This window comes from Eurypyga helias, unplaced genomic scaffold (genome assembly GCF_000690775.1).
Source record: "Eurypyga helias isolate BGI_N326 unplaced genomic scaffold, ASM69077v1 scaffold31700, whole genome shotgun sequence".
Taxonomy (NCBI): Eukaryota; Metazoa; Chordata; class Aves; order Eurypygiformes; family Eurypygidae; genus Eurypyga; species Eurypyga helias.
The window spans coordinates 24289-37331 of NW_010225566.1; the positions used below are offsets into that span (position 1 = coordinate 24289).

At 53.7% G+C, this 13043-nt stretch overlaps 1 protein-coding gene across 1 annotated transcript; it reads left to right on the forward strand.

Moving 5' to 3' along the window:
- Positions 1 to 1418: 1418 nt before the first annotated feature.
- On the forward strand, positions 1419 to 5747 carry LOC104508306 (carbohydrate sulfotransferase 11-like). Its single transcript, XM_010149880.1, has 2 exons — positions 1419 to 1498; positions 4902 to 5747. Exons 1-2 carry the CDS (start codon positions 1433 to 1435, stop codon positions 5745 to 5747), a joined length of 912 nt encoding a protein of 303 aa, XP_010148182.1. The 5' UTR covers positions 1419 to 1432.
- The last annotated feature ends 7296 nt before the right edge of the window (positions 5748 to 13043 follow it).

Here is a 13043-nt window from a genome sequence, read left to right on the forward strand (position 1 = left end):
CTAGCAGCTTCAGGTCAGCCTGAACCACCTGGGCTTTGCTTATGTCCCTCCTAAGAAAGGTTCTGGGTGATGCACGTGTTAATCTCGAAAACAAACGCCTCCACGTTGCTTTTACTAAATATAGGATGTGCCTGCTGTGGTTCAGGGCGCTTGCAGACAGCCCACAGCAGGGTCGCGCTCTTAAATCGAGCAGGAGTTTATCAGCCCCGGCGAGGAAAGAGACTTGAGTTTAATGCTCCCTGTCTGCAGATTCGAGCTGCAGAGAGTCGAGTTTTCAAGGTCGATCTCATTCCCTGTCATTTGCAGAGGGCTGAGCCTGGAAATGTGAAACGGGGCTCCTCTGGGACGAGCATCTCAGCCCAGCGCTGTGTATGTCGGATCTTACACTTATCTCCTGTTAGCACAGATGCCGTTTCACCCTCCTGTGGGGTAACTGATACAGGGGATTGAGGAAGAAGCCGTACCCTCTCGTTGAGTCACATCTCGATCCATCCAGGGCTGCAGGAAGTGTCATTTCCCACAGCCGCGCAAGCGTACATGCGCTGCTGATGAAATCTTGTGAGGTCGGGCAGTCATTTCCCCCTAATTACAGCTCCAGGAATGAATAATGTTCTGGTAACTTTGTGCTTTGGACCGGTTTTCATTTAAGGAAAATATAAGCACATGAAAATGAAGACAGGATATGGATTTTTCCTGCTGGTTACTTTGGTTAAAAAGATGCCATCTGGGGCTTGTATAACAAATTTGGTTTTGTTTGGTGATGGTCAGTGAACTAAAAGATCCAGAGACCCAAATTGTCATGCAAAAAGCCTCAGTGTTAGAAACCTTCATGTTGCCAGAAAAGGTTTGTGAGAGATGCTTTTTCCTCCACTATATACATCCCTCTCAGATTTTAGAAGGGCCCTGTAGGAGCAGGAACTTGGAGGACTGGAAGAGCCTTCCAGACCATGATCTCCCAAACAGTGTGTCCCATTTTACCCTTAAAAAACCCCATTATCTTCCATTTTAAAACTCACAGTGGGGTTTCTTCTGTAGAAGCCAACACCAGGACTGCACAACCCCCATGGTTAGAAACCTCCCCATAGGAAAACTGCGGTGGCATCCTCTGCCGACAGAGAGGGTCAGATGCAAGAAGCAGAGGGTGGGTGTGAGGGGACAGATGCTTGGGTGTGTTACTGCAGGTGAGAGTCTGCGCCCCTGTCGTGGCTGGCTCCATGCACTGGGTTTGGGTTTTCCAGGCCACGTGGTTCTGCCCACGTTGTGTGGGAAACAGGTCCCTGAGGGATGGCGGCTGAAGCTGATGCTCCATAGCCTGGAAGGTGGTTGCATCCCTACATAATAGCTTGGGCATCTCCAGAGGGGGGGAGGGAAGCAGCCCCTCCCAACCCCTCTGATTTTTCTTGCTCCTTTTCCAGCTGCAGAAGACGGGGTTATGAGATCCACCTGGCAGGGGAAGGCTGGTCGCAGCCCACTCCAGGCCCTGTACGAGAGTGACCAGGTAAGGGGACGGGGAGAGGGAGATGCGGGGGGGTGAAGAATGAGTGGGGTGCTGGGGGTTGACCAGAGGGTTCTACCACTCTGGTGTGCAGGGCACTGCGCTGTCTCCAATCACCCCCAAGGTCCCTGAACCTCTGGCCGTGTCCAAAAGACCACACCGCTTTGGGGAGTAATTGTTGGTAAAAAACAGCTTATGGCCATTGCTGGTACTTGGGCAGATGGTTTAATTACCAGTGGGCTGAGCCATGGCTGGGCAGACCCGGGAGGTTTCACCACCTGAGGATTTGAGGGTCAGCTCTGGGCCATCATAGCAGGGCAAGAGCATCATTGCTGCACTTTTGAGCTAATAATTGACAGGTGCTTCTGTGCTGGGTACTGTGTATAGATACACACACACGTGTTTATATACGTATGTGAAGCTGGACCCAGCCACGAGGTGTTTATAATCCTGGCACATCTCAGTCCTCTCCATCATGCTGAGCTGTGCCAGCTACACGTGCTGAGAAGGGGGCAGCCAGGCAGTCTGGGCAGGGTACCGCTCCCCTCCAGGTGGGTTTAATGGATCGCTGCCCGTGCGAGGGTCTGCTGCAGGACAAGCCACGGTCGCTGCTGGAGGTCGCTGCGGGAGGCAGGGAGCACTCGCCCTCGCCAGCATCTGCGGTGACTGGCACTGGGGAAGGTGTCCCGCTTCCCTTAGCAGCTGAGTGGGAGCCTGGGGGTTTGTGGTGGAAGCTGCAAAAGGTGGGTGTGCTTGTTTCCTTCTACTGTGTTTTCCCCAATGCAGCCAGGCTTGTCTTTGGAGAGGGGTCCTCACCCACAGCTTCCCTCCAGGAAGTCTGGCAGGAAAACACCCTCCAATGGGTGCCATGGGCTGGGCCATGGCTACATACCCCAGCCACCAAATGTGCCCTGCATCTCCCAGTGTCCGTGGGGCCGTCATCCTCTGCAGCCCCCAAGAAGCAGAGGGCAACACCGTTGGTCCCTGCGCTGGCTGCAGTCTCACTGCCCATCAGCAGTGCCCGCTGCAGCCGGAGCCAGATCGCTGTTGCATACGCGATGCTTGGCGTTGCTGTCTGTAAGCAGCTTGATGCTTTCACCTCTGTAAGTAGCCAAATTACATTTGCTCTGGGAAAAATGGCAAATGTGGATTTCCTTGGCCGTGACTCCAGCAAACCCTAATGCTGCTGGAATGTGGTGGTGTTACTTCCCTAAAGTTGATACTTAATTTCTCTGGCTTTGAAAGAGAAGGAAATGAAGGGAGCAGTTTTGCTCTGAAATAACTGCAAGACATGCACTTATTCCGGTGGGTGGCTGTTGAAAAGGAGTCACATTTATTTGTTGCCATGCCTGCAGACAGTGTCTGTCTGTCTGTCTGGTCCAATAGTTTTGAATTATGCAAGTGCAGGGAAAAACACCTAAAAAAGAAAATCACATTATTAAGATGCCTCTTTTTTGAAGCACTTGCAAAAAGGATTTCCAATTTTAAAATGTGATGGGGAGCCTCCAAAGAAATTTCTACTGAAAGGTTTGGCTGGGTTGCAGGGAGGTGTGCTGTGAGAATGCCTCTTCAGCTGTGATTACTGCCTCCCTAGGTGCTGTATCTTCTTTATATCCAAACAGCCAACAGTGTCAAAGCTGTATTTTGGTGGCAGTTAGAGTCTGTTGACCTGCATTTCCTCCATTTTCCCTTACCATCTCCCTCTTGGAAGGAACAGGGATGGGATGCTTTCTCCCAACCCTGTTTCAGGTTACTGCCCATGCAGGTTCCTGGAGAAAGAGGTCACTAAGATGACCTGACCAAGGTTATTTCTTTTCTGGAAATGAAATCCAAAAGGGTCTGAGTGTGGTTCATCCCTTGCAGGAGGCGCTTTTTGCCCAGATGTCAGTGCCCCTCCAAAGCTGATGCATCTGCTGGATCATCCGTGGGATGAGCAGTTTGTTTCAGTATCCCAACTCCTGGCAGGGGTTTTACACACCCTAATTCCTGCCTCTCCTAGGCTCTGGTGCCTCCCAAATCCCCTAATGGTTCCCCAGGAAGAGGTGAGGGTGCACCTGAAGCCTGGCAAAGGGTGTCCTTTGGCACACCTAAGCGATGGCAGCTGCCGGCAACAGGGATGTAGGGGACCAAGGAGGTAGCCTGTCCTTGCCCCGCATCTTGCGGTTGCCACGCCTGTTTGCCGTGGCGCCCTGTGATGCTGACAGGACCGTCTTCACAGCCCCAGCGTGGAAGCCACCGTCCTCTTGTGACACAGCGATCATTGCGTTGCGTTAGAGCCACAGCTCCGCGGGGCAGAGCTCCGGGTTAGCAAACGGGCCGTGAAGCCGTTAGCGTGGCCAGGATGAGGCTGTTGGAGGTTCCCAGCGATAACCTCCAGGCTGAACATGAAACCTCCCAAACCTCGTGAGCACAAGGGGGAGGGAGTGGGCAGGAGGAGGAGGGGACCTTCCCCTTCTGACTTCCTGGAAATGGTTTCCTTCCTCAGATGTTATAATGACATTTTGCGATTTCTGACAAAAACCATGATGGGAAAGGACATGTCCCCAAATCTGGGGGAGGGGGTTCAGCTGGAGCAGGGGTCAGGGGGCTCTGGACTCCTGGGAAGCCAGTGCGGTGGCTGCCAGGCCTTGATGCAAGGGTCAAAAGGGATAAAGAAAAGGACCATACATGGACTCATTGTCGCTGTGGACAAAGGAGACTGTGACTGAGGCATCGGACTGGCCTGTGTGGGAAGTCCCTCAGGAGAAGAAACCCAGGCGCTCAGGAAGGGCCCCACCGCCACCTCCAGCAGCACCTAGCTCCTCTCCATCATGCCCTGCCACCCTGCCTCACCTCCAGCTCCCCAGAGTTCAGCCATCAGCGTCACAGACCACTTTCCTCTACCCGTCTCCCTTTGCCGGTCCTTGGCAGCATACCCATGCCGTGTTCATCCTGCACTCGTGTGCCAGGTTTCTCCTCCTGGCTGCAGCATTCGCAGCCAGCCCGCGGGTGCAGGCGTCAGTGGGACGCGGTGATAACCACATGACAGCCAGGAGGTACACGGGGCTGCACTGGTTGTCCCTGGAGGGGCTGGGCCACGCATGCCCTCCTGGACTGCGGTAAGGGAGAGCACTGTAGCCCAATAACAAATGTTCCGTTATTGACCCCCCCTCTGCCCTCACACCCTTTGACTTGTCTCCTCATCAAGCTCCTCGTCACCTTTTGTTCTCTCTTTTGTCCCCAGCAGTTAACTTAAATGCACCAAATCAAGTTGTGTTCAAAGCAGATGCTGTCCCTAAAAATCCCACATGGGTGACTGGCAGACCCAGGAAAGGGGAGGTAACCGGGACAGTTGTGGGCCATGTTGCATGCAGTCCACAATCAGCTTGGGCAAGCTGGTGACCATCTCTCTTTGTTTTCTCCCCAGTTTGAGCAGTCGTCACTGCAGGCGGTTCACCAGCAGAGACGGGAGCTGTTGAGCAACGTCTGCAACCGTTACACCCGCAAGCGGCGTCTCCTGCGGCCGGATGACTTGCGGCACTTGGTGGTAGACGACACACACGGGCTTCTCTACTGCTACGTGCCCAAAGTGGCCTGCACTAACTGGAAGCGGGTGATGATGGTCCTGACGGGGCAAGGCAAGTACCGGGACCCACTGGAAATCCCCGCCAATGAGGCCCACGTCTCGTCCAACCTGCGCACCCTCTCCGAGTACAGCATCCCCGAGATCAACCACCGCCTGCGCAGCTACCTCAAGTTCATCTTCGTGCGGGAGCCCTTTGAGCGCCTGGTCTCGGCGTACCGCAACAAGTTCACCCGCAGCTACAACACGGCCTTCCACAAGCGCTACGGGACCAAGATCATCCGGCGGCACCGGCAGGAGCCCAGCGACAAGGCCCTTGAGCGCGGGGATGATGTGCGCTTCGAGGAGTTCGTCTACTACCTTCTGGATCCACGGACGCAGCGGGAGGAGCCCTTCAACGAGCACTGGGAGCGGGTGCACTCGCTCTGCCACCCCTGCATCGTCCACTACGACGTGGTGGGCAAGTACGAGACCTTGGCTGAAGATGCCAACTACATCCTCCAGCTGGTTGGGGCCGACACGAGCGTCAAGTTCCCATCTTCATCCAAGACTACCAGGACGACGGACGACATGACGGCCCAGTTCTTCCAGGACATTAGCCCTTTCTACCAAAGGAGACTCTTTAATTTATACAAAATGGACTATTTGCTCTTCAATTACTCCATCCCCTCGTACCTCCGCATCCGATGAGGCAGGGGCTGGGAGGAGAGGTGAGGGAGAGCTGGGTAACTCTCATCTTGCCACAGTTCCTCTCCTCCCACCCTGTGCTCATCTCTGGGTTGACTTCTCCCCTGTGCCCACTCCGTTATGGTCTGCTCCATGTCCTGGTGCCTTCTTCAGGCAAGGTCTGGAGGGAAGACATCTCTCAAAACACTGGGGCTGGAGCTTTTCCTTTCCCTCCCATCCTTCAACTTCTGTGAGGGATGGTGGTGGGACTGGACACTGCTGGGTAGGAGGGTTTGCCTTGGCTGGGGACTTTTAGCTAAGAGACTCCTCTGTAGATCCAAGTCTTGGGAAGGCTCCTTTTTTTGGGCAGGATCCCTTCAGGTCTTTCTCCTCCTTACTGGGCTGTTTGGGGGCGGACGTAGCGTCTTGGTGGGCAGGGGGAGTGTGTCAGAGACTTGCATAGAAATAAAGCAATAATTTAATGTAAGTTTTTCCTTTCGTTTAAAATTGCTCTCGCCTTTTCCTTTTGCACTGTTCTCCGTCCTCCCCCAGCTTCCTACGCCGTCCCTATTGCTGGAGAAGGCAGTGGCGTGTTACTGTGACCACGCATTTCTCCCTGCCAAACCCTGGAGGGCTTTTTTGTTCCTCTTCTTCCACGTGCTATTGGTTGGGATGCAAAACACTCTGAAGAGAGAGAGAGAGCGCCAGGTTTGCAGCAAGCATGGGCTGACAGAGACACAGCGCTTTCTCCTTAGCTACAACAGCAGGGCACTCGTGTGCAACTCTAATTTCTGGTCAAATCCAATAAATCCAGGCCCTACACCTCCTGTTTTTTAAGAGCAGCTGATGACAGTTTTGCAAAGCTGTATGGGTGCAGGCATCTGCTCAGATGAAATCTCGTCACCCACGGTGTCCTGCCCATGGCCCCGCAGGGCTAGCAGGACCCAGCTGGCAGCACTGGCCTCTCGTCCCCTGCCACCATGAGCAGCTCCGTGCGCAGCTGGTGCCTCCGACACGGGGTGGCCACATTGCACCGGGGATGGAGGAAGGTGCTGGTTTGAGTTAGGGTGCTTCGGGGAGCACTGTGCTGGGGTGTGGGAGATGGCAGTGGTAATGGAAGGGTGATGCTGGGCTGGGGAGGCCAGAGAAAAAGAACGTGTGTGCATCTGTGTGTGTGTGCGTGCATGTGTGTGTGTGTGTGTGTGTGTGTGTGTGTACATGCGTGTGGGTATGAGAAAAAACAGGATAAAAATGGGGACAGAGACACCTAGAGGAAAATTCCCCTTCGCCTGGCTGGCTTTGGACAATTCATCCCTTGAAAAAATGGGGAGATGAGGGTGAAACAGACAAGAAAATGACAACACCAGTCCTGGGATTTTAAATTAAAACCAGTCCAAGGAGCTGTATTTCTTTAAAACCATATTTGAGGCTTTCCTCCTCTCTGTTGGGCTTTGGCTTGCTGGCTGCCTTTGTAAATAAACACGCTGGTAATAGATGCTGTAGAGCGTGTCTGCTGGCTCGGCTGCGAACACTTGACTTATTAGTGCAATACAATGGGAGGTTTTATAAAAACCCAGTGCTCTCAAGCTCTTGTAAAAAATGTTTTCATCTAACAACTTTCGGCTGCTGTATCTTAACCTTTTTCCTCTCTCCTCTGATCCGCACCTATGCGCTGACACTCTCCTGGGTTGCTCTGTTTGGGGATTGGGTTTAGCAAAGCAATGAAAAAGTAAATAAAATTGCTGGTGACCCTGGCAGTCTGACCAATTCTCCCAATCTGGGCTGGAGATCTTGTGGAAATGGCCTTCTGTGTGCTATCTCAGTGTCTCCCCGTCTAGCTGAAAGTCAGAGCACAAAACCAGATTATATGATGCAAAAAATCTCATCTGCAGCATTCAGGCTTGGAGCGCATTCCTTCTGCCTTCGCCGGAGTCTCACGTTCCCCGCTCGGCTTTGCCTCTGCTTGGAAAAATCATTGTTCAAGTCACCACAAGCTCTTCTCGTTGCTTTTGGTCATGAATCATAATTTGGGGTCAGATCAGAGTCACGAAGGGATGGATTTCTTTTTTTTCTTTCCGTAACTACTGTTCTCTGCAGGTAGCTCTTCAAAGCTGATGGCAGAGCGAGTGGCAGGGGCTCTGCCGTGGTGCTGTCTGCAGGTGTTCTGGCAACATCTGGCTGGCTGGAGGCCGTTTCGGGCTCGCTTCAGTGTGAAAGCGAGGGAACAGCATGCTCTGGCCTTTTTACGCAGCTGGTTTCTGACCTTTCCTACAGCGGTGGCGATTTGGGAGAGGGTCCGGGATGTGATGGCTGTATGGGGGGCAGCCCGGCATCCCCATCTGACCTGACCCATTGCCCCGGACAACCGCGAAGCCACGCGAGGATGGAGCGAAGCAGCCCTCCAGCCTCGGCCATGGTCTGCTAAGGGCAATACCTGCTGAGATTGGCTCTGTCGCAGGGCGTCTTTTGGGTCACGTAGGACCTCTGGAAACACCCACCTTTGGGCTTTTTCTAAAAAACCCCAACCAACAGCCACAATCCATCCCATTTAGGTCATACCCTTGGCTTTCCCCTTGCCTAAACACCGTCTTTCCAAGCAAAACCTGCCCATGGGCACGGAAAACGGCAGGGCTGGAGCAAAACGGAGTTACGAGGACACCGTGTGACGGCTGGTCGCAACTACGAGGGGTTTGTCGTCCGTACGGCTTCGGGGGCCGGGAGCTACCCCCCCGGGGGGCTCCTGGTTGTGGCTTTTTTTGAAGCTGTGTCACCGCATCCCTTTTTCCTGCTAGGGGAGAAAATACCGCTACACTCTGGAAATACCACAAAACACTACACCTCTGTAGTGTAACTGGATTTGGGTTTCTCCTCTACGTGGAGCTGGGAATGTGGGGGTGCCTGATGTGCAACAAGGGCATGACAGGCCGGGGGGTGCCCGGGGGAAAACCCCCAGGAGCGAGGAGCAGGGCATCATCCCCTCAGCCCCGCTGTGAGCCGGGAGCGCTTCCAGGAGGAAGACGGGACTGAAATGCCACCACTCGGGATGGCTGTTAGTGGGTACGGGGCGTTGGGGGGGCTGGCCTGGGGGACTACATACCATGAACCGTGCGGCGTTTTGGCCAAGGTTTGGTGATGAGTGGAGGTGAAGACTCTTCCCGGGCAGCGCCGTAACCAGCGAGGTGAAGACAGAGCCAACCGTCCCACCAGGAATGAGCTCAGCTGCTGTTGCCTGGAGAAAGAGCAAAGGGATAACCCCGAGGGCAGCAGGGGCGTTTCTACCTCTGCACAGACTTCTTTTGGTACCCCTAAGTGCAAACCTCACACTGCCAAACTAAACCCCAACTTGGTATTTCTGCAGGGAAATAAACCTTCCCTGCAGGGCTGGTACCCAGGGGTACCTGTGTCCATTACCCCCACGGCCCCACACTGGGAGCTGCTGGGTTGGGGGACACGGAGGGGACACCAGCCGAGGATGCTGGTGGCTCTGGGGCGTCCCGGCTGCACTGTGGAATGCACCAGCCCTGCCGGAAGGAGCAGAGACACCTGAGCGAGGGCGGCTGCAATCAGCCACCTACCCCATCACCAAGCACCTCGTCTGCTGGGGCCTGTGGGGCCGGGCACTGCACCTCACTGGTGAGTCCTCAGTGCCCCTTCAGCAGCTGAGGCAGGAGGACTGGTTTGGCCAAGAGAGAGTCGCCATGGCCAGCGGGGCCAGGGTCACCCCAGCTTGGCAACAGGAGCCCAAAGGCAAACAGAAAAATCCAAGTTAGACGCAATGATTGCACATGGCTCAGCCTCAGAGAAGGAATAACCTTGCAGACTCCATTTAAACCCTCTCCTACTCACCCCCCCATCAAGTGCTGATTAAAATTAAATCATTAAAGAAACAAAGCATGGCTATTGCTGTATGATGTAGCATTCAGCCATCAGAGTCACAGGGTGCCTGTGTCACACAGCCAAGATGGGGCAAGTGCCAGCCCTGGCCTCGCTGCAGAGAGGACCATGGTAGCCACAGCCCCCTTAAAGGCTGCTGGTACCACGCAGGTCCCATCCTGCCCCCAGACAGGCTGCAGAGCTTGGGGACAAGCAGCTCCAAGTGAGACAGGTTGCTCCTGGGGTTCGGCCTGAGGCTGGGGAGCTGTCAGAGCACCAGGGACGCAAAAAACAAGTAACAACAGCCTCGCTTTGATATGTCCATGCGTGCACACATATACAACATAACAATTCTATTATAATCGTTAATATATAATCATGTAATAGAATTATTGCAAATAACTGAGGTGTTTATAGGTGATAATACATGCATTAGATGTAGTATGTATATGTGTAAAAAGTATGTATTACAAGAATAACTAAACAGCATTTATGATTATACTTACATATTATATGTTGACTAGTTGTATACGGCTGTAATGCCCAATAGCCGTTTGGTTTACGTACGTCTACATATGTGTGTGTGTACAACATCCTGTTGAGCATGTAAATACACACATATCTTTCCCACCTAAAAGAGACAGCACCTTCCCTTCCTGCAATGTTAAGCTTTGCCGCAGTTCAACGTGGCTTAGCAGCTAACGGTGAGCTGGACCCTTCCTCGCAGTGCTGCTAACAGCTCTGCTTGCTCCAGCCTTCGGAGCGTGGCGGGCACTTTGCCTGTGCTGTGGGTGTTTCATCCTGTGGAGCCGCTGGCCCCCATCCCTGGTGTCCCATGTGAAACTCTTGTCTTCTCCTTCCAGTGGAACAAAACTGAGCTTCAGTGATAGGGAGGTTTCCTTCCAGAGCTTGCTGTGCACCACAGATTGGGTTGTTTACCAGCTGGAGGATTAAATAGGCTTCCATTGAAGGGAAAAAAAATATGTAAGTGTTTTCAAGTATGTCTTGGAAGCAGAGTCTCGCTTGAAGGAGGATTTTCAGACTTGCTTGTATTTGCTGGCTGGCACTTCACTTGTCCCTGGTAAGGACGGTGCATCTCGCACAAAGTAGAGCTTCTGGAAAAATACTGTATTAGAAGGGAGGCAGTGAGTGGAAGCTGGGGCAGAGCAAAATAAATGCTTTGACTGTCCCCCAAAACAAACCCCTGCTCCCATCTCCCTACGGCTGGCGACAGCCCCTTCTTTGCTTGCAGAGGGAAACCCTTCTGCACCCAGGAATGAGGGAGCCCCTGACCACCCTTCCTCCCTGATGCAGCTGGGATCACCCTGAGGTCCCAGCAGCCACCCCAGCACCCCAACACACCGGCCTCGTGTGGTGCAGGGCAGGCACCCACCCGGTCCCAAACTCCAGTGCCCTTCCTCAGCCCCCATCCCACAACACTGACATTGAGTTTACTGGGGGACAACTACTGGCTGACCTCAGGAGAGAGCCTGAACTGCTAACACAGTGTGAAGCAAAACCAAGGGAGATTTGTAAAAATTACTTTTTTTTACTGCCTCCCAGTACAGCATGTGTCAGCTGGCTGATGGCTGCACAGGACTTGGGGGATCCAGCACAAAGCACTCCTTTTTTTAAATTTCTGCTGTATTCAAAACCAACTAGTCTCGTTCTAAGACACTCCACGTTTGCCTTCATTCCCCCTAGAGATTAGAACAAGGTAACCTTTGACTGGGATCTCGTAGCATTCGATGGGTTTCTCAGCCCAGGGCAAGGCTAAGCCCAAAGGGGAAAAAGGAGGAAGGGGAAAGATTAAACAGGCTGGGCAGCCACATAACTGGCCTTTTGCTGCCCTAAAAAAAAAAAAAAAGAAAAAGAAAAAAATCCCCTTTTATTGAAACCATTTCCTTTGGTTATATCATTTCGCTGGAGGCAATTTTTAGTCTTAAGCGCGTTCCCTGCATTAGGTGCACGGCCGCGAGGCTGATGCTTGGCTGCCCCCCACGGGGTACCCCAGAGAGCAGCGTGCCTCCCTGTGCCCCTCACCACGTCGGCTCATAGCCCCAGTGCCTCCTGCAAGGGGGAACCCCCAGACCCAGCACGGGCAAGGTGCGGCACGGGTCACCCGGCCCAGCTGGGTCCTGCAAGTAGGACACAGATGGCATCCATTACGTGTTCCCATCCGTGCTCTCTGTCAACAGTGACAACCAGAGCAAGCTGAGCAGTGCCCAGAAACCCCCGACGGAGGGACACACCGGTGCAAGGGCGTTGTTGCAGGTGTGTGGCAGAGGAGCAGCCGTGCGTTGGGCACTGGGAATCGATGCTGGAGGAGAGTGACTCGGGTGCCTTGCAGTCAACACCAGCCATGGGCTCTGGTCTGGGGCTTTTGAGGGACTGGAGGGAGCGAGGGCAAAGCTGTGCTATTCAAAGGGAGAGTTTCACGTGCCTGGGACCCTGTAGAGGGCTGGGGTGTCGTCAGCAGCTTGGCCTTAGGACCAGCCTTACCTTATTCACGCCAGCAGCAAAAGCACCAAGGTGAGGAGAGGACCGCTCCACGGCAGCGGGGTCAGGCGGTATGGTGGGGAGAAGAAAACCCGGTGTTGAGGCAGGAGAAGTTATTTGCCAGAAGCCAGTCCTTCTGGGGGTGCCTTCTTGGAGGAGCAGGTTTGGATGGAGTTACAGGGCTGCTGATCCAAGCTGTGCTCCGGGGTTACGCATAACCTTTGTTAGCAAAGGCCCTTTCCCATTTGCACAGAGAAGGAGAGAAAAGGAGGAAGGAGACAGGTGCTTCTAGCAAATCAGCGGTAATAAAGGTGTACAAAATAAAATGCTAATCTCAAGTTATTAACATACATACGTGCATATCTCCTAATGCAACCCCCTCAAACCGGGACCGGCAATCAGACGCTTGCTTCGCTCTCCCCGCAAGCCCCCTCGGCCGCCGCCGCAATTATCACACGTGGGTGCTGGGGGCTGACAGCGGTGCAGCCGAGCAGAGCTGACAGCACACAGGCTGCAGCGAGAGATAAAGCTGCGAGGCCCGAGACGGGGGGAACGTGTGCCTTGAATGCGGAATCTTCCCCCACCGTGAAGCTGGTGTGTGCGCACTCCCCACATCAGCTGCCATGGGGTAATTTATCGTGCGTAACAGAAAAGGAAGAGAGGAAAGAGAGAGGAGAGAGGGAAGGCAATTGCTTATTTTTTTCCAGGGAGTGCTTTTCCCTCCCAAAGCTGAACATCTTTTCTGCCAGGGACTTTCAGCCATGCCTAAGGCTTGAGGCCTCAGCTCTGCAGCAGCCTGGCGGGATCAGAGCTGCACCAGGAGCAAAGAAACACCCAAGGCCAGTAGGCACCCAGCGCAGCTCAAATCTAAGTGTTTTAAGAGCTGGCAGGCCCTTGAACAAAGCGTCCATCTGCCAGCTGGCAGGTGGACTTGATCTCCCTCTTTCC